The sequence below is a fragment of the Tetrao urogallus genome, assembly GCF_951394365.1.
Source record: "Tetrao urogallus genome assembly, chromosome: 3".
In the NCBI taxonomy this organism is placed as follows: Eukaryota; Metazoa; Chordata; class Aves; order Galliformes; family Phasianidae; genus Tetrao; species Tetrao urogallus.
In genome coordinates this window covers 45,175,765-45,202,092 of record NC_136815.1, presented here as the reverse complement: position 1 = coordinate 45,202,092, position 26,328 = coordinate 45,175,765, and the positions used below count along the sequence as shown (strand labels likewise).

General features: G+C 37.5%; 1 protein-coding gene across 1 annotated transcript in view; it reads left to right on the top strand.

Moving 5' to 3' along the window:
- Positions 1-26,328, top strand: part of LAMA3 (laminin subunit alpha 3) — a gene marked incomplete at both ends in the record, with an annotated part of 112,001 nt that overhangs the window by 50,480 nt on the left and 35,193 nt on the right. Inside the window, 18 exons of the mRNA XM_079533015.1 lie at positions 1,134-1,234; positions 1,344-1,494; positions 2,852-3,012; positions 4,854-4,962; positions 7,033-7,130; positions 8,773-8,938; positions 9,401-9,527; positions 9,612-9,751; positions 10,153-10,268; positions 10,795-11,006; positions 11,843-12,047; positions 15,365-15,509; positions 16,261-16,401; positions 16,881-17,045; positions 19,848-19,949; positions 20,733-20,816; positions 21,882-22,112; positions 25,709-25,822. Coding sequence (XP_079389141.1) covers positions 1,134-1,234; positions 1,344-1,494; positions 2,852-3,012; positions 4,854-4,962; positions 7,033-7,130; positions 8,773-8,938; positions 9,401-9,527; positions 9,612-9,751; positions 10,153-10,268; positions 10,795-11,006; positions 11,843-12,047; positions 15,365-15,509; positions 16,261-16,401; positions 16,881-17,045; positions 19,848-19,949; positions 20,733-20,816; positions 21,882-22,112; positions 25,709-25,822 — 2,568 coding nt within the window. The remainder of the gene's footprint in view (positions 1-1,133; positions 1,235-1,343; positions 1,495-2,851; positions 3,013-4,853; positions 4,963-7,032; positions 7,131-8,772; positions 8,939-9,400; positions 9,528-9,611; positions 9,752-10,152; positions 10,269-10,794; positions 11,007-11,842; positions 12,048-15,364; positions 15,510-16,260; positions 16,402-16,880; positions 17,046-19,847; positions 19,950-20,732; positions 20,817-21,881; positions 22,113-25,708; positions 25,823-26,328) is intronic.

Below are 26,328 nucleotides of genomic sequence, written 5' to 3'. Positions count from 1 at the left end.
TTTTCATGTACTTACAGGCTTTCAGTCTATCCAAAATATGTACCTTCAAAGGATGAAGCAGTATTAATATATGCAAGTGGTTGAGCATAAAAGCTCATATAAATTGTTAATTCTTACGTATCAGGTGTCATATTTAAAGCTTTGCTACAGATGCTTAAGTTGTTAGTTTTCTAACAAAAATTCATCAGAAAAATATTAAATGGTGGGCTTGATAATTAGAAGGTGATTTTCTAAATGTTTTTAATGCTTCTTCCACACACTTAAGCTTTCTGTGAAAGCAGTTCTGGGAAATTCCTGTTTAATAAATAAATTAATAATTGTGGTGATCGTTTGTGATCCGACATCTTTAAGTTTGTTTGTAAAGATACCACACTGAAATTCATGTGTGTATTTTATAGAGCTAACAAGTACCCACTATCTTTAGTCATCATCCCTGAGGCTCTGTTAAATTTATGCAATATTGTGTAAAATGTTACTAAAAAGCTTGCATGCATATTTCTTACTGAAAGTGACAGTACTGTTGTGCCTGGTTTTTTTAATAATACCTTTGAAAAGGAATTTGTTAATGATCTTAGCCCAGAATGTTTTCACACACACACACGCACAAAGTTTTTTTAAGTTAGCTTAAATATATTTTTATTGAAAAGGCAGAGCAAAAACAAGCCAGCATGTCTTACCAACACACAAAGCACATCTTAAATAGATTAAGCAACTGGATCATTGAGGTTATAAACCAAGATCAACCTTGAGTTAGAAGATATGTGTTTCAGAGCTAACTCTTAAGTAGGAGAGGCTTTTAGTTTCCAAGGCTCTGGGCTTGATGTGTCCTGTAAGGTGGTGGGGATATGGTGGAGAAGCTCTTTTATGAACACCATTCTGTACAATACATGATGAAATAGTGGCTGCAGAGTTTCCCCGCTCACAGAGCAGTGCCTTTCTCCCGTCTCTGTGAAGATACAAATAGAGTTAACAAAAGATAAGTAACAACAAAAGCATGTGTCTTGCAGATAGATACTCTCCATAAAATTTGTTTATGTAGTTGGTTTTGTGCATTGCTACATTGTGAAAGTCTGGAGATGTTTCTTCTGTATTTTTCTGCATGGTCTTGCAGTTGTTGTATTCTTTGTTTTTAGGATTACATGGTGCTGTTACCTAGAGATTATTATGAAGCATCCATCTTGCAGATCCAAGTTGCAGAGCCTTGCACCTATTCGGGGCATGTTTCAACAGAGAAGTCAGTATATATGCTGGAAAATAAACCATTGTGTTGGATTATATTGTTATTATCCCGCTGCAACTGAAAGCAATAATAATGATGTGCTCTGTTTTTTGTTTTGTGTAAGCTGCTTGCTCTATCAGCATTTGCCATTGGGCAAATTTTCCTGTGTCCTTGCTTCAGAGGCACTATATTTCAGTCATGGTGGAAGACATGGAATGCCTGTCCGACAGCCAACTCCTGATCAACCAGTGATGTCACATATCAGTGGAAGTGAGGTTAGATTCCTGCATGCTAATTGCAGTCCCATCTGCACTATTAACTATAAAACTACTGGATTAAAACAGTTGCAGATTCATGGCTTAGGATTTGCAGATCTTTAACTCATCCCTACAGCAGACTCTGTGTTAAGTTCTAAATTTTTATAGATTTTAAAAGATTAATATAGGCACGTCTATAACCTTGACCAGAGTAGATGTTTCACTCTGACATAACTGTCTTATTAAATAAAAATCTCTGTGTTTCAGGCATACTGTGTTATTCAGCATACTGCTTAATTATAGTAGAAATTGCAAAAGGATTTGTCATCAGTGACTCTTAATCTTTTTTTTCTTTCCCTTAAATAGCTATAGTTATGTAAAATTTTTACTTCATTTAAAAAGCAGGCAGAAGAAAGTATGCCACTGCTGTAGATACACTGAAAGAGAAACATGTTTTATGAAATTGAAAATTATACTAGAAACACGTTTAGTTTGGGAAAAAAAAGAAAGAAAGAAAGAAAACATTTAATTGTGTGATAATTACATGTAGAGTGATGATTATGTCCTCTATTACTGTGGTATTAGCTTTTAAAAACACCAAGTACAACAAGGATACTTATGTGCCACAGGCCCTGGTGCTTGTTTGCAACTACTGGTAATTTCAGTGAAGTCAGGATGGCTGTTGACAGAATTATTTGCTTGCTTAAATGTTCATAGCTTCAGGACATTGAGAAAAACATCTTAAATTTGAATTGTATGGCCAAATGTAACAAAAAACTGCAACCACAGCACTTTCCATTCAACTACTTTGGAGTATTTTCTGTAAAATATTACTTTAAGCAACTTGCAGAGATGAACTAACAGAAAAAATAGTTTTTTCAGAAAGTGGCAATGGCTACGTGGAGAAGGTGCTTTCAGTCTTCATAGGGAATCAGTACACACTACTTCAGAAGTAGGAATTATGTTCATGGAAATGTTTATTTAGCAGAGAATTATAGTTCGCTTTTATTTGTTTTTAAAGATAGGCTGGAGATGAGAATGACAATTTATTAGCACCTTTAGAATTTCCTCACTGGTAAATTCTACTGTTGATAACAGAAATAATAAGCCTCAGCTTATCTTGCAAATCTGCTGTTATCTTCCCAGAACTGTTAAATGGCAGCTGTTTCCTGAATTTGATTGACTCTCATTAGTAGACAAAGTGATAATTTATAAGCACTACTTCTATTCTGTTGGATTGTCCTTTGCTGTGACAGTACTAGGTTGGCTCTAGACTAATGCTGATTGGTTAGGTTGGAGAACAGGAAAAGGGAGCTTCCTGCAAGAAAAAAAAATGAAAAATCTAAAGACTTTTTTTCAACATTGCTTGACCTAGGTCAATTTACAGATGACCATAAATGTTCCTCAAGTTGGTCGCTATGTTCTTGTTTTTGAATACATCAATGAAGATGATCAGTTATACACTGCTGAGGTAGCAGTAAATAGTCCTGGACCTATCACAGAAGGCAGAGTGAGAATATACAGTTGCAAATACAGGTGAGAACTTCCAAGTTAAATAATAAATGGTTAAGCAACCATTCAGTATATAATTGTACCTTTTATATTTTGGAATCCATTGTGCTATATACGTTGTTCAAATACTGGATTGACTAAAAAGCAAATACGTGATTGTCTGGGTATTGTATACATTTTTAAGTCTGTGCAGTCAGCACATTAAATATTGCTGCTGCTTTGGTGAACTTTTTCTGTACAAAGAGATTTTTTATATACACTTAAATCTTTATAAATTATGAATCTTGGTGTCCAGTAGCAGGGCATCCAGCAGCTCTGTTGGCAGCAGATGTCTGCAGTATTTATACTTGTTTAGTTAAAAGCAGTCTGAGGGTTTGGGCTATAATGAAAAGTAGCAGTCAGTATTACAAGGGTGTTCCCACTGTTGTAACAAGATTTTTTGAAGCAGATGTATAAATGTTTCTCTGAGTTTCTGAGTGTAACCATCCTTTGGCTGTTGGGCTGTAGGCAAGGTTGTAAACCATATGCTGATTTATCCTTGTTGACTGCTGAGATTACTGGAGATGTTTCAGAGATTTTGCCTGTCCTGGTGAGATTGTCCTTAACACTTGAGCAATTCAGAATATGACTCAAATGTGATACTGCAAGTGTCCGTGCCCCTGGGAGCGTGAGGAGACTGCTGCCATGCATTAATTTTTCTTGTCAGCCAAATTTTGGACAGATTGGAGGCTTGAGGCTGTTTAGGATGAAACTGCCCAGTAGGAAAAAATTGTTTTCATCAGCATATTTGTGATACAGAGCAGAGCTATGTGAAGCAGTGACCTTGCAAGGTTATTGCTAGACAAAGTTCTTATTTTAGCCTGTTGTGTAGTACTTTGAGCCCCCAAACACTTTTTATAGAGCTTCAATTTTATTGCTTTTATAGCAAACATCTCTTATGGGCTTATTTTGATCTTACTCGTTAGTGTATCTGTTACACTAAGAGATTAGTCATGGAAAAAAAGCAACAAAGAAAGCCTTTGCTACTTAAATGTAGCAATGCAGTAAATCCCTTCTGCTGCCATTCTACATTAAGCTAATAGTCACATTGCAAGTAAATTGCTGTGTCATCTTTCCTGAGCAGAAAGATGTGTGTCCCTTCTGTTAGAAAATGAAACAGTTGAACCACAATGAAGTCTATGCACATCAGAGAAACTTGAGAAATCACAAGTAAAGTGTGTCAGGCCTTGCTCAAAGGGAACTGTTTCCACTCCTGTAAGGCTGTAGGAGTCCTGCTCCCTCAATAAAGCAGGGTTCCAAGCCTCTAGCAAGACCCTTCTTAGTAAGTATCTGTCTTTACCGAAGATCTAGAGCTAAATGAAGGTAGTCAATAAGAGACACAGACTAGCAATTTTTCACTTGCATTGAGGAGAATCTCAGAGGACAGTTTCATAAAATCAAGAATTGCGCAGGTGCCATTGAGTGGATAATAGCTGCTAGTCCACACAATCAACAACGTGTAGTGATATGAAAGCAGAGGCTGGTACATTCTGGTACCTCAAGGAGCACAGACCAGGTACTGGATGTTAATTACATGCCATGTAACATCTGCAGACGGCATGTAAGTATGTTTCAGCATCAGAGCTGAGGTGTGGAGGTTTGAACTCTGTGTAGATCAGCCTAAAAAGGACAAGCATCATTTTATAGGTGGTGCTTCCTTTGTGAGGTTGCTGCGTGTTTACCAGTGGCCAGCCACAGTTGTTACTTACAATCCAGCAGAATGACCGGGCACCAGTGGTGAGGCTAGCTAGGCAGCTGAGTTAGGCAATAGAATAAACAGCATGGCCTTGCCAAGAGGCTCATTTTAATCCTGTTTTCTGTCTCAGTTTCCTTTGTCGTAGTGTTGTTGTTGATGATAGGAATCGCATTGCAGCTTATGACCTTCTAGCAGATACAAAGATACATCTTAAGGCATCATCAATTGATTTTCTTCTGGTAAGTTTTCATTTACTTTTCTCTTTTGTAATCCTTATTCCCCAAGCAGATATACATATGATTCTATGATTCTTCTTATGTTCATGTGTTCTGTGAAAGCATGTAATTTAGATGCTTGAAGATGTTGGTTTATATATACACAGAGAATACTGAGTCAGGCAAGAAAGGTAAATTCCTGTTTATATTCTGTATCACCAAGAGTATTCCCCCCTCTCTTATTTCAGAGAGGCTTTATTTCAGTGCCCTTCTGTTTTCTATATGCAGAGTTTAAATTAAAAACTTCTGGTAGTTTTTTCTTCTTCTTTTTTTTTTTTTTCTTTTTTTCCTAATCCTCAAAATCTATCTGAGAGTTTCCCAAGTCTCTTAGTTTCAGATAATAAATTCATTTTAGAAACGACAGAACTTTGAAATGCTTGGAATAAAAAGCCTTCGCTGCCATCTTTTGGTCCACGCCAGTAATACGTTTTTCTGGACACTGATTTTTTTCCTAACTGTTTCTGTTTCAGAAACATGAAGACGGTTGAAGTCCAGAGTTAGGATTAAATTATAAACACACAAGTAGTTTCATAGAAATGTTATGAAGAAAGCATTATATCAGTTATTAATCCTTTCTGGAGGCAGTGTTCAGTGTGAATAAATACCATTTGAACTATATGTTAACTCCCTGTAGCAGTTGCTGTGCTAATGTGATCCATATCCAGAAGTTCACAGAATCACAGAATCACAGAATCACCCGGGTTGGAAGGGACCTCAAGGATCATGTAGTTCCAACCCCCCTGCCTAGCAGGGCCACCAAACATACACATTTAGATCAGGTTGCCCAGGACCCCGTCCAACCTGGCCTTGAACACGTCCAAGGACGGGGCATCCACAACCTCCCTGGGCAGCCCGTTCCAGGGCCTAACCACTCTCCTCGTAAAGAACTTCCCCCTAACATCCAACCTAAATCTTCCCTCCTTCAACTTGGATCCATTTCCCCTAGTCCTGCTATTGTCAGCCCTTTTGAAGAGTTTACTCCCCTCCTGGGTGTAGGTTCCCTTCAGGTATTGATAGGCTGCAATGAGGTCGCCCCGCAGCCTTCTCTTCTCCAGGCTGAACAAGCCCAACTCCCTCAGCCTGTCCTCATAGGGGAGGTGCTCTAGCCCCCTGATCATCTTAGTCGCCCTCCTCTGGACCCTTTCCAAAATCTCCATGTCTTTCTTGTACTGAGGGCTCCACACCTGGACACAGTACTCCAGATGGGGCCTCACAAGAGCCGAGTAGAGAGGGACAATCACTTCCCTGTCCCTGCTGACCACCCCTCTCCTGATGGAGCCCAGGATCCCATTTGCCTTTCGAGCTGCCAGAGCGCACTGCTGGCTCATGTTGAGTCTCTCGTCCATCAGGACCCCCAGGTCCTTCTCTGCCGAGCTGCTCTCAAGGACCACTCCTCCCAGCTTGTACGGGTGCCTGGGGTTCTTCCGGCCCAAATGCAAAACCTTGCACTTTGCCGTGTTGAACCTCATTAGGTTCACCCGAGCCCAGCTTTCCAGCCTGTCGAGGTCCCTCTGAATGGCATCCCTTCCTTCCACCGTATCAACCGCACCACTCAGCTTGGTGTCGTCAGCAAACTTGCTGAGGGTGCACTCAATTCCCTCATCGATGTCATTGATAAAGATGTTAAAGAGCACCGGTCCCAAGACAGACCCTTGGGGGACACCACTTGTTACCGGCCTCCACCTGGACATAGAGCCATTGACCATCACCCTCTGTCTGCGGCCTTTCAACCAATTGCTTATCCATCGGGTCGTCCACCCATCAAATCCACTTCCCTCCAATTTGGAGATGAGGATGTGGTGGGGGACCATGTCAAAGGCCTTGCTCAGGTCCAGGAAAATGACATCGGTAAGTTGTTGATACTATCAGGCTATATATCTAAGTATGGAGGTTTTATACTAAGAATATCTTTATTTTTATTTCTAAAATGCAGCAGTATTTTTCTGAATAACTTACTTCGAGATTGGTTTGAATACTCTCCTGATATATAGGAAATATCTGTTATTTACAATACTAACTGTGCTTATTTTTCAGCACAAGGTTTGTATTATATCAGCTGAAGAATTTTCATTAGAATATGTGAATCCTAAAGTGCACTGCATAGCTGTTTATAGGAGCACTCATGAAAGAAGGTAGTGTAACTGTTCTGCTTTTTTATGCTTTCTGAAAGATATCGTGAAAGGGAGACCTTTTTAATTTCATTCTTTTTAATGAACCTTTGCTCAGTGACTAAAAGTTGGCTCGTAAGCCACTCTTACAAGGTAGAATTAGTAAAAAAGTTGAAATGTTGTTAATTCTGGCCTTTTCCTTGCCTATCTGAACTACTGAGTGCTAATGCACTAGAAAACAAAAGTATTTCATTTGCTGTCCAATGTGGTAAGTGTCCAAGCTCAAAAAGCATTTCAGCTCCTGTTAATCTTGCCTGCATGTCCCTAGTGATTTGAGTCTTAAGCCTTTTTTCTGATTGATCTGACAATGAGGAGAGCCTCAAAGTAAAAGTTAATATTATTTGCAAGACTTCAGAGGCAGAAAGTGACTAAGTGGCTAGGTCTGCTAGTTTTGCAGATGGTAATTCCTAATATAATGGCTGAATTGAAATAGAAAACAGAAAAACCTGGATAGCAAATTGGATAAAAGTATGCAACTGTACTTGGCTTGCCAGCCTGCTTCAGTCTTACAAATGAGAGTAGCTTTCTAATATGGAATGTACTTGTCCTGGCATGATAGGAATTTTGCATTCCTAGGCGATATATACACCAAGTAAAATGGGGGAAAAAAGCTGGATGTAAAACATGATTTAAAATAAAACTAATGTAGATATATATAACTTGGGTTTTTTTTAGTCTCTTTCTATATTTGCATATTTTGCTATATGTTTCTGTTCCATTTTTAAGACCAATACCTGGCATAATTTTTGCTCTCCTCAAAGTGTTTATTGTTCACCAAGTTGAAAGATGCAGAATCTTGGCTCAGTTTAATAGTATTAGAAGCAGATGTTGCACATGGTTTCCTGCACAAGCCTGGCAAATAGATCTCAATCTCAGAACTGGAACACAGTTGGCATTCCAGTTCCTTGTCTGTCCTGAACAAAGAATTATCATTGTCTTCTGAGTACCTACAAAAATTGAACAAACACCAGCGTGAAACCCTCAAATAACATTTTCTCTTGAAGTTTTGTAAAACATTTATCTCAATCAAATTATTAAGAATTGAGTATACCAAGTAAAAATTGGTTAAACACAACAGTGGATGACTTGGGATGCTTTCAAGGAGCACTATTTTGGCTTCGGTTCTACAAATATTTTGAGTACATACTTAACTTTTAAGTACATAAGTAGTCCCACTGGCTTTGGTGGGAAAACTTACATTTTTAAAGGTCATACCTACATAAATATTTGCAGAACTGAGAACTCGGTGTTAGCACAGACTCTGCTGAAGGCAACTAACAGCATCATATAATATTTTTTTAAATTATATTTTAAAACTCTTGGTTTCTTTAGAAAACTATTGATAGCTGTTTAGTTTATGGAAATTTTGAGTAAATAAAATCAGTCCACATACATTTTCCCCTTTGTAAGTTAGCTCTGTACCTATTGCTTTCATTTACTTTCTGACCATGTCCATAAAATTCCAAAGAGTAACAGTGGTTACTGTTGCATTGTTAACTGTATTACATTCTACCATGTTAACTTCCGGGATTGAAATGCATTTTCTTTCATGGTGCTGAAGGAATGTTCCCAACCCCAAGAGTAATTAATATTATTCTGTTTTTAGTGTAACATGCATTCCCTCAGTGTATGAAACTCCACCAGCAACTTTGATTTTGGATGCATTTGGGGATGGGAAAATCTCTGAAGGACAAAGAAATATACTTCATCATCCACTGAGTGCCCCTTTATCTTCTGACAAAGTTGATGGAGTCACCTTGACATCATTACAGGTAGTTCATATTTTGGAACTACTGTTTCTAAAGTCACAAATGATGTTCTTAGAAAATTTCTTTAGATGAAGCATTCTAAGAAAATAAAAACTAAATGAAGTGATCAAAATAATATTGCAGACTGAGTAAGCCACAAAGATAATATACCAAAAGAGAAACAATGTGCCAGTTTCTTTCTAAACCTATACTAAACTGTAAACCTACTAAACTGTAGTCTTGGAAACTACAGAAGTGCATTATATGTGCTTGACATGTTAACAAGTAGGAGCATGTAAAGTCTGGATGTAATGCTGTAGCCTTTGAAGTTATTGTTAACTTCCTGAGAAATACCAAGTCCCCTCTTTACTGTTGCAGCTAGGAGATATATAGAAAAAAATATATATTGTATATATAGAAAAGTTGATAAAAACAATAATATTTCACAAAAGAAATGTACTACTAGAGCTGTTCTTGCTTCTGCAGAACCAGGTAACCATGACTGGCAGAGTGCCCCGCTTGGGCAAATATGTATTTGTGGTACATTTTTATCAGCCAGCACATCCAACATTCCCTGTACGCGTGCATGTGAATGCAGGACATGTGTGGTCAGGTAGGAATCCAAATTTAATCTAACTCCTTTCTTTTCTCAGCGTTTTGACATACTGGTCATTGTTTGGCATTACGCTTCTTCTAGGTTCCTTCAATGCTTCATTCTGCCCTCATTCTTCTGGCTGTCGGGATCAGGTGATTGCAGAAAACCAAATTGAGCTTGACATTTCTGAACCTGAAGTCTCTGTTACAGTAATGATACCTGACAGAAGAATGCTGGTTTTGGTGAGTTTACTACGTAAGTGTACTTGAAAATACTATTGTAACTTCACCAGCCATTTAGAGATAGGTGCAAGGATGAAAACTAACAAGAAAGTATTTGATTTTTTTACATAGTGTTTCAAATTGTTAGGATCTTGTACGCTGCTTTTAAGTTTCTAAAATATCATGCATTGCTTTTATTGTATGCTGATTTTAGAGTAAATCTGAGGAGGAGGGTGGGGATACAGCTTCCGAGTATGTTTTCCTACCTTTTTGTTAAAATGTGATATTCTTGGGGGGCAATCCAGTACTCATAAAGAAGTAACATTAAAAAATATAAATGCCTCAGCTTTTTTGCGTTTTTTTTTGTTTTGTTTTGTTTTGTTTTTCCCTGAAATGTACAATTCAGCTTTTTCTGTTTTAAGGAAAGTGTCTTAGTTGTTCCAGCAGACAACTACAGTTACAAAATTCTTGACAAAAAGACCATGGACAAGTCATTTGATTTTATTACCCAGTGCGGAGGAAACAGTTTCCACATCGAGTAAGCATCACTTCCTAAAAAACTGGGCTTTTGAAAGCTGGTATTTAATATTATTTTCACTTCTTATTAAAGAAAAATAAGTAAAAACTTCATCCCTTTGCTGTGTTAAAATGCTTTTCATGGCTCATGCTGGCTCATTAATATTGCATGAATCATTTTTCCATGACTTTCTATTGTAAATGAAATGTAAAGGTAACTTTATTACTCACAGGATGGAAGAGGAAAATCTATGTCATCTTTCTGTCTTTGGTATTTCCATCTTTGGTATTTTGCTTGGCCTGCTGAACTAATATGACTAATGTACATACTTTCTTTGAAAAAATCTCTTACCTACTCTTACCTATCTACATAATGATCAAAATCATTTACTACTAATATAATTAATGTAAGTATGTCCTTGCACGCCATCCTTGTTTCAAAGACTTGTTTGAAAGATAGGACCATAATTTACAGAACCACTGCAAAGTATTCTGATAGCAATTTCCAAGTTGCAATACTGACAAAATTTATATTTCAACTTAAACAGCCCAGAAAGATCATCAGCCTTCTGTAAGGATTCTGCAAGATCACTTGTGGCGTTCTACAACAATGGAGCAGTGCCATGTAATTGCCATAGCGAAGGTTCCATGAGCCCCACCTGCAGCCCTCTGGGAGGACAGTGCATTTGCAGACCTAACGTCATCGGGCGTCAGTGCAGCAGATGCCAGACTGGCTACTATGGATTTCCATTCTGCAAGTGTAAGTACATGCTCTGGCTTATTCATACTTGAGAAGACCTTAGTTATTTAGTTCTCTCATTTCATTGCATGGGCACCACACCTTCACTCTTTTTTACAGGGCAGGCTGGTTGAGTCATCTTAGATTTATCATAGCTTTCAGTTTGATGCAGAGATAAACTCATTCCCTTTAAGTGCACCTAGTTCACAATGAAATGTGTCTTCATGTGAATTATCTGATTGGGACTTACAGTTTTACTGGTTATAATCCATATTGCTTCTCAGTTAAGTTGATTTTTCTGCACTGACTTCTTAGTAGTTGCTGTGTTAACACTACTATATCTCAATTTACACCTTCAAGATTTTCCATTGATAATCAAGGACACATAGCATTCTTAATTCCTCTCATTGTGATATTGTTCTTAATAACATCAACAGATCTGTAGATCATGCCCCTAGTCCTCATCTGCCTTCCATATATGATTCTCTGTTAATATTGCTTTGTAGAAGTGATCATCTTGAAACCAAAACTATTAATTGTTTAATACTTGACAGTTTGGGGAAGTTTGAATTCAAGCGACCAATCCATGAAAAAGAGCCAGGGTCTCAAGCTACTCTTTGGAGCTACAGTTACAGTCACATAATCATGTTCCATGGCCTTGGCTGATCTCACTCTCATATCATCATGATAGCTGGAGTTGAATAAGCCACTTAATAATAAACCACCTAAAGTTTGAAAATTGTGAAAGAGAGAAAAGAAAAAATGTAGCTTGTGTTTGTTTTATATTAAGATTTTATAAGAATATATCATTGTAAATTGAGATGTGATTGATTTGTAGAATGTTTTCTTTGACATAGTATGCAACTGTGGGCAGCGTCTTTGTGATGACTTAACTGGCAAATGCATTTGCCCTCCTCAAACTGTGAAACCAAAATGTGAAGTGTGTGAGAAACATCACTTTGACTATCACCCTCTTGTTGGCTGTGAGAGCTGCAATTGTTCAGAAAGAGGAGTTGTTAATGCAGCAAGACCAGAATGTGAAAAAAACAAGGGGCAATGCAAGTAAGTTTGAATTATGTGCATTATACATGATGTATGAGTTGTTTGCTTCACTATTCTTTTTGGGCATGTGGAGAATGTGGGAGGATACAGGGAACTTTTACAATGATTAGCAGAAATAGAAGCGATGTTTGACAATAGGTAGAAGTCAGCTGTTACAGGGATACATGCATTCCTCTGTAGAAATCTGTTTTGTGCGAGTAACTAATGGCGGCATTTGAGATACCCAGGCGTGCATTTTGTTTGCTGGGGATGTGTCATGTAAGCTTATTCAGTGCCCGGATAGCAGTTCACCACAGCCTGGAACTCTGACATATCATGGTGTATGTTATCTCCCAAATTCTTAAAAAAACTTTGCATCTGACATTCCACAGTCTAAAGTGTGGGTTTAAAATCCAGTAATGTTTTTAAGGACTATAAAACTCATGTGTTTGCATTGCAGTGAATTTTTAAGAGCTTAAAATAGATGCTGTGTGTATGGAAAATATCGTACATTTGGAATTGCTTTATTATGCCTTCTATATGATATGGTTATTTTTATGTATCTTGGTATGCTGAGGTAAAATATTTTCCTCTATTTATCCTGTTGGTTATATTGTCTAAATTAAGTAAAGCATACATTCACAATTGTAGGGAAGCATCTTAAATTCAGATGCTGTCAGTATTAGTATAGTTGAACATTTCTGTTTATTTCCTTGGGGGAGATAAACAGAAAGTATACACGTGTGAGAGCCAATAGGTTGCATAAGGCTGAATTTGATACAGTTTAATTGGATTGGATATGCTTTTGCAGAGTCCTAATGAAGAAATATAGTCTTTCCTACTCTGCCATTAGTCCCATGTATACAACAGAGAATACTCACTTTCGGAATTCATATTGGAATTCTGTATTATTTCCTGAAATTGAACTATTTTTTCATGTCTGTTGATTTTGCATGAACTGAATAATTGTTTTATCCCGATGACGAAACAGGAAACTGTTTTCGTAGATAGAAATCAAAATCAGGATTGAAGTGTAGCATATATGGAACAGACTGCCCAGGGAGGTGGTAGAGTCACTGTCCCTGGAGGTGTGTATGGATAGAGTAGGTGTAGCACTTAGGGACATGGTTACGGGGCAATATTTGGTGGTAAATGGACGGTTGGACTAGATGATTTTAGAGGCCTTTTCCAACCTTTATTATTTCTTTTATATTCTGCACTGATACACTTTAATCTGATGGGACTCTGCTTTCGTTTCCCCCCATAACTTATTCTTACACAGGCAACAAAGCTGTACAAAAATAGATCAAATCATTCAGTCAAATAAAATCTAATACTTTAAAGATAGGGCTTAGCACGTTTCTGCTCGAGTAAAGCTGAGGATAATTTCTGCAGAAATAGATTTTCTTTCTCAGTGAAAAGCTGTACTGCCTGATTGTAATGATGATATCTCTAACATGCAGCCTGTGACATAAACGAGATGACAGCTTACCTGTTAAAAAAATATATGTATTCTAAAGCAAAATCTTACATTTGGCAAATATTTTTGAACTGATTTGGAAGTATAAAGCCAGCTAAGGCATTCTGATTAATACTTTTCCTTCTGTGGATTACATGAAGTTCAAAGTCCCCATCTAACTCCAGTTATTTATGTGTAGGGGGTAATGCATTCAGAGAGACTCTGAGAAACCTTACCCATTGTTTGGTGAACTGAGTAATTGTTTTTGTATTTTACATGAAGTGCAGTATACCTCGTCCACACACTTAACTGTTTGTTTCCATGTTTGTAGTGTAGCGCATGTATAAATTCGGTGCAGAAAACCAAAGGAAACTCCAACAAATCTCTGATTGTTATAAGAGTGATGTTGTCACAACCAAAACATAAAGATGGTGGTGGTGATGGAAGACATGCTTTATAAGTGGGAATTTACTGTCTTGAAATCTTTAGGCTATTAAGGGCAGATTACTGGAATAAGCAAGTTAGTATAAGCAGAAGGAAGAAAGGTCATCAGACCTACAACTTCATTGCTCTTATCAGTCCGTAAAAGTTTGTCCCAAAGGCAGGAGAAAGGCTGTCACAGAAAGATATTTTAGGTTTTCTCAAGCCTTGTTTTTGTAGTTTGGTGTCTTTTGCATAATGTACACTTCACTCAAGTAAATCCTTAAAAAGAGGGCCCACAAAAACTAAGGCCAAGTGCAAAGTGTTGAACTTAAGTCAGGTACAAGTACAGACTAGGAGATGAGAGTAACCCTATGGATAAGAACTTGGGGGTGCTAGTGGAGGAAAAGCTAGACATAAGCCAGCAGTGTCCTCTTGCAGCCTGGAAGGCAAACTGTATCTGGGGCTGCATCAAAAGAAGGGTGGACAGCAGGGAGAGAGATGATTGTCCCCCTCTACTTGGATCTTGTAAGGCCCCATCTGGAGCACAGTATCCCAGCCTGGGGCTCCCAGTAGAAGCAGCATGTAGAGCTGTTGGGACAGGTCCAGAGGAGGGCCATGAAGATGATCAGAGGGCTGGAGCACCTCTCTTATGATGAAAGGTTGAGTGAGTTGGGATTGTTTACTTTGTAGAAGTGAGGACTCTGGGAAGACCTCATTGCAATTGTCCAGTACTTGAAAGAAGCTTACAAACAGGAAGAAAACTGAGTTTTTATGCATGTAGATTGTAATAGGACAAGGGGGAGTGAATTAGATTAGATCTTAGAAAGAAATTCTTTGCCTAGAGAATAGCAAGACACTGGAACAGGTTGCCCAAGGAGGTTGTGGATGCCTCATCCCTGGAGGCATTCAAGGCAAGGCTTGATGGGTTCCTGGGCAGTTTGATCTTATTGGTTGGCAATCCAATAAGTAATCAAAATATCCCTTGTGAACAGTTGCAAACTAACACAAGACTTGTGTCAAGTTGATGTCTCCATAATTATTCATAAGACTGGGATTCTCCACATTTTTGTTAGCAGGTGAGTGCCTTGGGAAATGCCCAGTCACATCCTTCAGCTGTAAATCTCCCAGGTGCTCTTATCTGTATATAATATTCATGTTTCACTCTTTGCTGTACAGAGTAGCTCTGTGATGCAAACACTGATTTGCTGCAGAATTCTAATTCCATTGTGAGCTTTTATATCTTTCAAAATCGAATCCATAATTTCCATGACCACTATAAAATGTTGCAGTTCTTCTCACCATTCCACTGAGAGCAGTACTAATCTGCTGCTGTTTCTTCATGAAACTCAAAGTTTTTTCAAAGACATGCGTTTGCCTCAAAAAGCCACCAGCCTCCCACTTTCTGTTCCTGCCTCTCTTGTTGATTCCTTCCTGCATGTTTCTTTGTTTGATAAAGATGCAAACCAGGAATAAGAGGACGACAGTGTGATCAGTGTGCTCCAGGTACTTATGGTTTCCCAAACTGCATACCATGTAATTGTAACAGAGATGGAACAGAACCAGATGTTTGTGATCCTCGAACAGGAATTTGTCTCTGCAAGGTCAGATAAATCAAATTATTTCTGCACTCATAGGCATTGTTTGCACATCAGTGGTTATTTCAGATTTAATGGTGAATAGTGTGTGTTGACCATTAAGAATTAAATTCGGCTGTAGAAAGGCACAACTTGTATGTGCAGATTATCTGCATTTATTTAAATGAGTTCAGTATCTGTTGGTTTTACAGTTCATCTCAGTTTTTACAGGATGTTACAGCAATACAATGAAGATGTTCATTGATTTACTGAAGCAGTCTGTACCCTGCACAGATCTGCTCTATGTATCTGCATTTCAGCTTTTGGATGTTAACCAGGTCCTAGGCTTTTTTTAGCTATATTATGTCAGTTGACATTTCACTACAGCATTGTATCCAGGAAATCTTCCTTTGTTCTGATTTGCATAATTAGATATGATAAATGTGAACTTTCACAAGTGACCTTTTATACTGTAGGTTTCAAAAAGCCAGCAGGAGGGTTTTGGCAGGGAAGTTACCAGCTGTCTCTGACTAATAGGTATTATTCAGCAGTTAACTTTACAGACCGTAAAGACAGCCCATGACTAAGATAGTCTCAAATCAGTCAGTTCTATTTGTATTTGGAATATGGAATATACAGACAATCACATTTCATTCATGTTTCCACGCACTTAAATAAATATTCTTTCAGAAGATTTGTTTTATGTGCAGGAGGTTTTGGGGGCCTTACCAAAATCAAAAGGAAAACTCTGAGAATTCTTTCAACCATGCCTTAACAGGAGAATGTTGAAGGTGCAGAATGTGATATCTGCCGACCCGGATCATTTTACCTGGACCCTTCTAATCCCAGGGGATGCACCACTTGTTTTTGTTTTGGGGTAACAAGCAGCTGTCGCAGCACAAATCGCCATCGAACCAAGGTGTATTTGATATTTTTTTTCTTTGCTGTCATGAACCTACATTTATTCCATTATGGAAATGCCAGATATCTTCTGAAATTGCAAATACTTTTTATTAGTTGTGAAGGATGAGAAATGTTCTGTAAGCAATGGTGCAGATTTGGTGCAGCATGATTAAATCTTAGGTGTAGTCTGAATGTGCCTGTTAGTTGAAATGACCCTCTTTTGTAGTAAACTTGAATTGATGTTTAGAAGATTTCATCTAATGGTTACTGAAGACTGTTCTTGAAAACCTATCTATCTGCTCATCTTACTACTCTGAGATGTTCTGGTAGATAGGCGTTATATCTTCTTTTCCCTAGCGTAATAATAAATAACAGGTTGTATAGTCCTTAATGAAACAAGAGCCAAAGTCTGAACAATTTTCTCCCCCTGTTATAGTGTTAATTAAGCTTAATAGAAGATGAAACAAACTTTTATTTCCTTCGATATATTTTCAGTTTGTGGACATGAGAAATTGGCGCTTGGAGGCAGTGGATGAAAATATTGACATTCCTGTCACTTTCAATCCAGTCAGTAATAGCGTGGTGGCTGATGTTCAAGAATTGCCTGCTTCAGTGCATAATTTGTACTGGAAAGCACCAACATCTTACCTGGGAGAGAAGGTAAATGACACACGACTCCACTGTTTTAATAAACTGTTCTTTAGTTCACTTTTGTTTGTGTGTGTGCCAGCATTGTTGATATAGAGTCTCTTTGTATTCCTTGGATGCTCTTCTCTCTCTCCTCACTAGATTCTTATCTGCCTTTCCTGAATTGCCAGCAATCATAACATGTGACTTCTGAGTAGAAGGTTGTGAAAAGCATGATAAGGAACTGTGGTTTGGAGAGCTGGTACCTTAAGGTACTTCCCTGAAATTCAGAACACACAGAGCTTGCCAGTGCCATAATATTCTTTAGATTCCCTAGAGCGTACATGTGCAACCCACTGATTTTATGTTTTTGTTGCCCTCTTTTTTTTTATATTTTAATAAAAAAAATAATAATAATAAAAAGATTTTTTACTTATGGATGTTAACTATATTATAATTTGTACATGACTCAGGACAATTCCTCTTCACTCAATGCAGCCTAGGCAAGCCAGAATGCTGGACACCCATACCCTAGAGTATTCCAAAAGAATAAAAGCTCAACAAAGAATAAAATACTCAGCAGCCAACAAGGAAAAAAAAAGAAAGAAAAAAAAAACCAACCAACCAACCAAACAAACAAAAAAAAAACAAGAAAAAAGAATAAAAACCCTTATTTTTTAATATGTTGATGGAAAGGCTGAAAGTTGTGTTGCTTGGTTGCTGCATTACACCAGTACTACATTTCTTGCTCATAAACTGTACGTTTGTTGTTTCTGTCAGATGATGTTTCAATGAAGGGAAACACAGCACTTTCTTTTTCATGTCTGTATTCTTTCTACTGCTTGCTTCTCATTCTGTTCATAGATAGAGGCAGATGCTTGCTCAATGTTGGTAAGACATTTCAGACTGGAGCCAGGAGGATTTTGCTGCTGGTGTCTCAAAGGCCCAAAGTCCTGGCTTCCTTCTTTGTACAACAGTGTGCAACTGAAAGAGTCTACAATTGCTAACCAGTTGTAGGACATACAGGTTTTTCAGATGCAGTTCTGATATCACATATGAGAAAACAATGAGAAAGGCATGATAGTATTAAAAAGGAAACAATTTTTCAAGTTCCTCTTTAGTTCCCATTTTAAGGACTAGACCACTGTTTTTTCATCCTGTTCTCTTGAGCTTAGGTATAAATACCTTTCAGTTGAACAACATCTGTAAGCTTTCTGTTTATATTGTAAGGCTTCTTGCTGCAATGCCTAAAAACAATTTTCTGAAGTAATTTCACGAAGTATACTTCATCTACTATAATGCTAATCCAAACAAACTTCTTATTCCCATTACAAAATGTAAATTGATCTATTATTGCTTTTAAACACAGCTGCAAAGAACAGTGCTATGATTTTTGTATTCTATGTCGCAATATCAAACCAGGCATGCCATGTCTGTTTTTCATCAATAACTGTCTGTAATTCATCAATATATATAGAAACAAATAGAGCAAATGCTGGTGTCTACCTGCAGAACACTATAACCTGACAAAGCAATTTTTCGCATGTCAAAACAAATACAAGTTATAAAAGCAAGCAGGAAAGGGTTGAAAACAAAGTACTGTATCTGTGGCATGTATCTGTTCATTTTTCTTCAAAAATGAATTTCTCATTTCTCTAGAACCAAGAGTCAAATTTCACATATTTCACTTACAGCTTATGGTGTAGTATTTATTAGCCAAAATCAAGAGTTAGCAAAATATTTTCAATTCTGATAAGTGCTGCTTCTGATTTTGATCGTTCCCTTTCAAAGTGGCTGGAAAATCTTTATTCTTAATTCTGTATGGAGAGCAGACTTCCAAAGGGAAGTTCATAAATTTCCTGTATACATTTCAGGCATAAAATACTCTCATATTTATGTGGAGGATTTGATGATGTCATCTTTTCTCATAATCGTGAGAAAAGGAAATTTAAAGTGTTAGCAATTGCTGCATGAGAAGATGTTAGTAATGGAAACAGGAGATTTTTGAATGTAATATTTTCCATCACAAAGACTGCAAAGGCTCCTATATGGGTGTTGGAGAGATCAAGACATAAGAAGCCCCCTACTAGCTCCTCCAAGGTTTGTGTTTCACCTAGCACCCATAAAACTTTATAGCAAGCTCTTCTTGGAAGAATAAGTGTTCAAGCTCTGCCTAGAGCATCTCTTTGTCTCTATATAGTATATTTTAAACAGAAATTCTCATACAACCCAGAGAAGCTGTTTGACAGATGATTCAAACATGCTTGCCTAAGTGTTTTATGCAGTGGAATGTTAATCTGGTTTGGTTTGAGGCCTTTTGAGGTCTTCTATAGCTGAGCCAAAAGACAGGTGGATTCAGCTCAGCCTGCAACAATGGTCTGTTATCATTTTGCAATAGAGATGATGCCAGTAGAAATTGTATCATCTACAAAGTGGAGCAAAGATTTCCTGTTTGGATTCATACCAGCAAGTTAGGAAAATGAGTTAGCCAATGAAACACATTCAGACATGGTTAGTTTTTGACTTACCCATATATGTTCATTGGGTATAAATGACCAATTCAGTAATCAGTCTGATATCTGCTTTTGATGAGCCAAATTTGTTCTGTAGTCTGGGGAGGAGCAGCATTTATGCAATTATGTGATTTTGTTCCACAAAGCAGATGGCATGAACCAAGATATAGAAATAACAACATGTATTTTCACATTTGGCCTAAAGAACAGAAAAATAATATATTGTTTACAGTTCTTGTGGTGCAGTAAATTTGAATACAAATTATACTAATATCAAGCAATAACAAGTAGAGTAATTCATGTTATGTGTATTTTGATCCAGCTTTCTTCATATGGTGGCTTCCTAAGTTACCAAGTGAAATCTTTTGGCTTACCTAGCGAAGGCATGGTTCTTCTGGATAAGAGACCTGAAATAAAACTAACAGTAAGTTTTAAAACACTTTTTTTGTCTTTCAAGCAATACCCATACCATGATTTTTTTTGCTTGACAACTGTGGCAAATATTGTACCTATATTACACTTAACTTTTTATAGCAACTTGCTACATTTCTATAAAAGTGATTTTATTGCATTTTCCTCGGAGTGATCAACATACTTCTCTGATACCAAGGTAGCATATTATTAAGCATAAATAACTTCAGAGCAAATAAAAATTTAGATGAATTACTGTTTTTTTAAATTCCCAAGACAATGTTTTTGTTTCTTGGGACCATCAAAACATTAATTGAGTGTTCTAGAATATGCCTTATGCATTACCCAGTCATTTGAGCAGCAGGATGTGAAGTCAAAGTGTTCCTCAGTCCTATATTTGTATTTTGTATTCCTTTCTGCATGCCAACCTTTTCTAACACATGAGACTATGAAAATGCAAAAAACAAAAACAAAAAAAACAAAAAAACAAAAAAACAAAAAAAAAAAACCCTGGAACTGGTATCTAATTTTTAATGGCAAGCATTAATCAAATTATCTTGTGTTTTATTTAAAAGCAAGAATGTCAGTGGGGTCAAAGCAGAGAAAGCACTTCTGACAATAAAATAGTGTTCATTACTTTGCTTGTTATGCTTTCCTTACAGAGTGATATACAATTACTATTAGTTGTTATTTTCCAAATAACAAGAATAATGTGCTTTATCAAACTGTATTGCATGTGAACACTTTGCTATTTTACTGCTTTTTGTGGCAATGTTATATCCTTATTCTCATGCAGGGCCAGCAAATGAAGATTGTTTATGTGGATCCTAGCAACCCTCTGCCTGACCGTCAGTATTATGGCCTTGTGCAGTTAGTTGAGGTAAGAAATGGAAATGGAATGGCCTTCCATTTTCTTCCCTGTGGTACATTTACAAGTAATATATAATTGAATACCAAATACTTACTAATATTAACATAAATTTCAATACTGCAGGTCACAAGTATAGACTTTTTTCTCTCTTCACATTGAACCTAGGTTCTGTTTCAGGCTATCTAGTTTTAACACTTCTGAGTTAGACATTCTGTCCAACTTAGTCCTTGGCACTCCCTCCAAAGCCAGTGGTGTAATACTGAATTAGTCACCACTGGAAGATGACTCAGTGCAGCCCCGGATGTGTGCTTAATAGGGATCATGGAATCATAGAGTGACTTTGCTTTGGAAGACACCTTAAAGATCATCTAGTTCCAGCCCCCTGCCATGGGTAGGACTGCCAACCACTAAATCAGGCAATAGATCAGGCTGCCCAGGGTCTTAACCTACCTGGCCTTGAACATCTGGGATGAGGCATCTTCAGCATCTCTGGGTAACCTGTTCCAGCACCTCAGCACCCTCTCAGTGAAAGATTTTCCCAACTTCTAATCCAAATCTCCCTTTTTTGTTTAAAACTGATGGAACGAACTGTTTCCGGTTTTCTTCCTATGAATCTCAGAGGAGTCTAGGTGCTTAGTTTAGATTAGGCATCCAATGTCTGGGGAGGTGAACCTGGCAAGGATTATTCCTTCCTTAAATCTGTGCACAGAAGATCAAACTGAGTTATATCCGTCTCGTGTAGGTGAAAAGATAATGTATCTATGAATTTGGATGACTGAAGAAGAACTTGTATGCTGCTTCACTTTTTGATACCTCAAAGCCATACGTACCTTGCAAAGCACATCTCTTTTTGTACTCATTATTCCTTTCCCCGCCTATCCTGTGTTTACATTCATTGTTCTTATTGTACTGATGTTTGCTTCCCTCACACCACTGGGACTTTAGAACTTTGTTCACTTTTTTTTCTCCTTTTTTTTTTTTTTTTTTTTTTCCTCCTGACAATCCTGTCTTCTTCGTAGGTTCTCTTTTTAAGAGTCTGTAAGGCTGTGCTCATATTGTATCCTCCATGCGCAGGGAAACTTCAGACATGCCAGCAGCAATAACGTTGTATCCAGAGAAGAACTGATGATAATTCTGTCTAGACTGGATGCCTTACACATCAGAGGCCTTTACTTCACTGAGACTCAGCGGTTAACCCTTGGTGAGGTTGGGCTGGAGGAAGCGACCAGCATAGGAAGCGGCAGCATTGCATACAATGTAGAAACATGCTCCTGCCCTCCAGAGTACGCCGGTGACTCATGTCAGGTAGGAAATGTTTGCCTTCATACCACACCATTACCTGCTGTCTTGCCTACAGCTATACATACTAGTTTAGTTAGAGGAACAGGCTAGTTATTAAAGTACTTAAAGATCTTTTAAGTGCATGCACTTTTGATGGCTCAAATACTTTCACTGTCTAAGTAAAGACCTGTAAGGCTATTCAACTCTTAACCGCCATTATGGAATTGTAAATGTCATTTTATATGTGTAAGGCACTATAATGTTGTCCAAGAGAAACAGCCTGGATACTGTCCTATTCTGATAATGACTGATGCTTTTCCTATTTTTATTGGAAAATGTTTGAAAATTGAAGTTAACATATTTGCTAAACTGTTTGGAGATATTTTTCTGAAAGAGGATGTAAACAATGCAAAATAATACTGCTATCTGAAGAACGGTGGAATCATAGCCTCAGTTGTGTATTCCGTCCCTGATGCAGTTCCTGTAGATGTAATTGTTTTGGTTGTCACTTCAAAGCAGAATAAAGTACTGGAGAGATAAGCAGTGTACAAAACGCACCAATATGAGGAATTATTCTCTCAGAAGATGGTTGATGGTTGCCATAAAGCAGCAATTGCTGTGCTAACCTTACAAACATTTTTGAAATGAGAATGAAAGAATAATAGCTACACCGGAGTAGCTGCAGAGAAGCTGAACAAAACATTTACAGTTGGCTTTTGTCTCCTATGTGCATCCACTGCTCAGGGTAGCTATTCATCATCTGTCAAATGTCATTTTGGAAATATTGCTAGAAACTTATTTTTCACACATCTGGTGTTCTCTGCTATGTGCAAAATGAGAATTGATTGAAGTCCCTACTGCCATCCCATTGCTTTCAACATACTGCCTGCATTAAACTAAGGTGGATTTTTTTTTTACACACACTGATGAAAATACATAGCCAAAGGAAGTGATCAAGACACTCACCTGGGTAATTCATAAGAGCTGTATGTTTATGCAGTGTTACTCAGGCAGTGATTTACTGTGCTAATCATCTAGCTCTGTCTGACTGCATTAGGTGGAGAGAAGGTGATGCCTGCCACACCCTGAGTTAGGTATATATTGAGCTGCAGGAACTGCAGAGTTACTTGTTAACTTCAGGAACTGCAATGTGTGCCGTACAACTTGACTCACGTATAAAGTTTAAAGGTGGGGCCCATCTCAGCATATAGCCTCATTAATCTGAGTCAGAAGCTGGAGAATAAGGGAGAGTATAAGGGAACGTGTGAATACTGAAAGAAAACTGCATGTTAACAGTTGAGCTGAAGTAAAATGATGGCCCAAGCAGAGGGGCTGAAAAACACAGGCTGGCAAGTTGTTGCATTAGTAGCCATGGGATGTTGTTTAACACAAGCTATGCAGCAGAGGTTATTGTTTCCTCATCTTCAGGATAGAAGTCAACAGCAACAAGTTCAAAGGGATTTTTACCTCAGACAGGTAATTTATTCAATTTTTTCTTCCTCGTTTTCTTCCTTCATTCTCTCTGATTTTTAAATGATCCATTTTTACGACAGGTAAAAGTAATAAGGCAAATCTCCTTACATCTCACAGTACTTTGCTAACAAAAGTATGTGCATGTAGTTTCTTTTGAATTGTTGTTTACTAGAAAAAGATCAGCCTGAACTCCTATGTACTTGAAAGTGCCTAGAGTTTTCTCTTCACGTGGAATAAATTTTTCAGTATGAAGAATGTTGCTTCTCAAACAACTTGCCCACGCACTCCAAACGTGTTGGTTTAAAGTTTAAAGAGAATGTAAATAGGAAAAAAAAAAAAAAAAAAAAAAAGCTGTGTAGTTTGGTTTTTTTCCCCAAATGCATTTTTATACACTTCTAGAACAAGTGATTCTTCTTGCTTTCTGAAATAAGACTTTCAGTAAAGAAAATCTATATGCATTAGAACCTATATTTTACATAGTCATGCTGTTTAATGTTTTTCAGCCCCTGATTTCTGCAAAGCTGTGTACACTGACTCCCTGTTTTAAAAATATATCTGAAAAATTCCAAGTTGGGGATGCTCATTCTAAATAAAGTCCTTCCTCACACTGAAGCCAATATAAAAAGAGCTGTTGGTATTGTTAGTATTCTGCACACATTTTTTTCCTCATTTATCCCATATGTGAGGAAAGCAAAGATGCCACTAGTAACTGTTGTTTAAACAGTGATAACTCGGTATTCCTTTTGGGATCTGCTTTGGAAGAGGTGATTTTTTGTTGTTGTTTTTGTTTTATTTTGTTTTCTCCTCTCTAGTTGCATGGTTAATAAGTTCACTGGTTATTTCTGTCCCTGCTTGAATACTTTTGTCTCAACCAACTGCGGCACGTGATTTGAGGCGCTGTCCCTCAAACTCTTTGCTCTTCAGATCATTCCCATCGGTCTTGGTGGTACAACTGCATGAAAAAAGATTTATGGCTTTGGAGTTTCACGGTGACTTGTTTTCAGAATGTTGTTCTGGGAGTTACAGGTGAAACGTAGGTACAGTGCAGAACTGCATCACCTGCGGCAAGAATGTGGGAGGTGTTTTCTTCATGGGGAGCACAGCTTTCTGCTTGCTTCCAGATAACCTCTCACTTTCCTTGCACCGTGACAGCTTAGATACTAGTGAAAAAATTTAGGAAATAAAAGCTCATTTTCAGTGTTGTGGGTATGCTAGGAAGATATTTTAGCGGAGGATATGGGCAGGAATTTTTGAATTGGTCTGTGTACGGTCTGGAAGAATTCCTTCTATTTACCCTGCCCTTGTACTTTTCTACCCACGCCAAGCAAGACTCTGTTTTTTTAAATGCTAGTTAATACTTATCTGATGCAAGTTAGCAAACCAAATACCTCTTGATTCATTCATAATGTTCATTCCTTCAGTTCTACCCCCTGTTTAAACCCAACTTTGATCTGACGTGCTATGTTTCTGCTCATGTGCTTTCAATAGCTGAACATTCTTTTCATGCTTCCTGCGGCTCTGGGACAAGCCTGTACTTAAAAATTAGACCGCTGTATGTTTTGTAAGATCACCAAGCTCTTTGTCTAAGCATGGCTTTGTCTAACTCCAGATGGACTTATTTTGGAAGTTATGATGAATTAATGTAAAAGATATATCATAGAAGTATTTCCAAGGAATACACAGCAGTTAAATTAGCATCAGGATTTCACATAACCACTAATGGCTAACGTGTGAGACTTCCACGTGTTCATCTTTGCGAACATTGTGGTAGGAAACAATGTTCAATTCTTTTTCTGTGGTTCAAAACTCATGTTCTGTACCTTTGTACATACCCACAGGAAACGTGTCCTGCTCAGAGGTCAGAGTCAAAATTAAATCGCTGCTACCACAAAGTGTAGAACACAAGGCACAGATATTTAGGCTGAAACCTCATTACCTCTGTTCTTCACTGCTATTTGCCGAGTTAAAAAACTATTTAAGCAATAATATGGACTCAGAAAAATTTGTCAAGAAATATATATCTCTACTCCTCCTTGAAAATGGCAATTTCAAAATACCCATCCCATAACCTGTAGAAGTTTCTTTCCACCAATGCTCACTGTTTTTTTGTTGTTGTTGTTGTTTTTTTCTCTCTGCTTACTGTCTAGGAATGTGGCCTTGGATTTTATCGTGAAAATAAAGGATTATTTACTGGACGTTGTGTCCCCTGCAACTGCAACGGAAATTCAAATAGGTGCCACGATGGTACTGGGAAATGTATTGTAAGTAAATATTAACATTCAAAAAATTGAGTTTGAATAAAATCAGAGAAAAAGCATGTACCTTACTGCAGTACAGAATGTTCAGCATTGCTGAATTCCTAGCAACTAAAAATACCCCTTCCTGTGCCTCATTCTTTGAATCTTATAGTGCTAAGGAGCCTAAATTGTATAAACATTTATGTTATGCATGTTTAACATAACTGTGGGTGGTTAGAACCATTTGTACTCTCTTTTTTTTTTTTTTTTTTTTTTCTTTCCTTTCAAAATATCACCAAATTAGCACATATGTAAATGTTTTCAGTTACTTACAGTAATTTTGGAATCTTATCCTTGCATACGCAATCTTTCATTTTATAAATATACACTAGGGTTTGCTGAGGATGACAAATAGTGTATTCATGCACTATTCTTTGCAGAATCTCTTGTTTAATTAGTATCATTAAATCTCCACTAATACAAATTTACAGCTTAAAAAAATAGCGAAGTAAATGATAAAGGAGATAAAA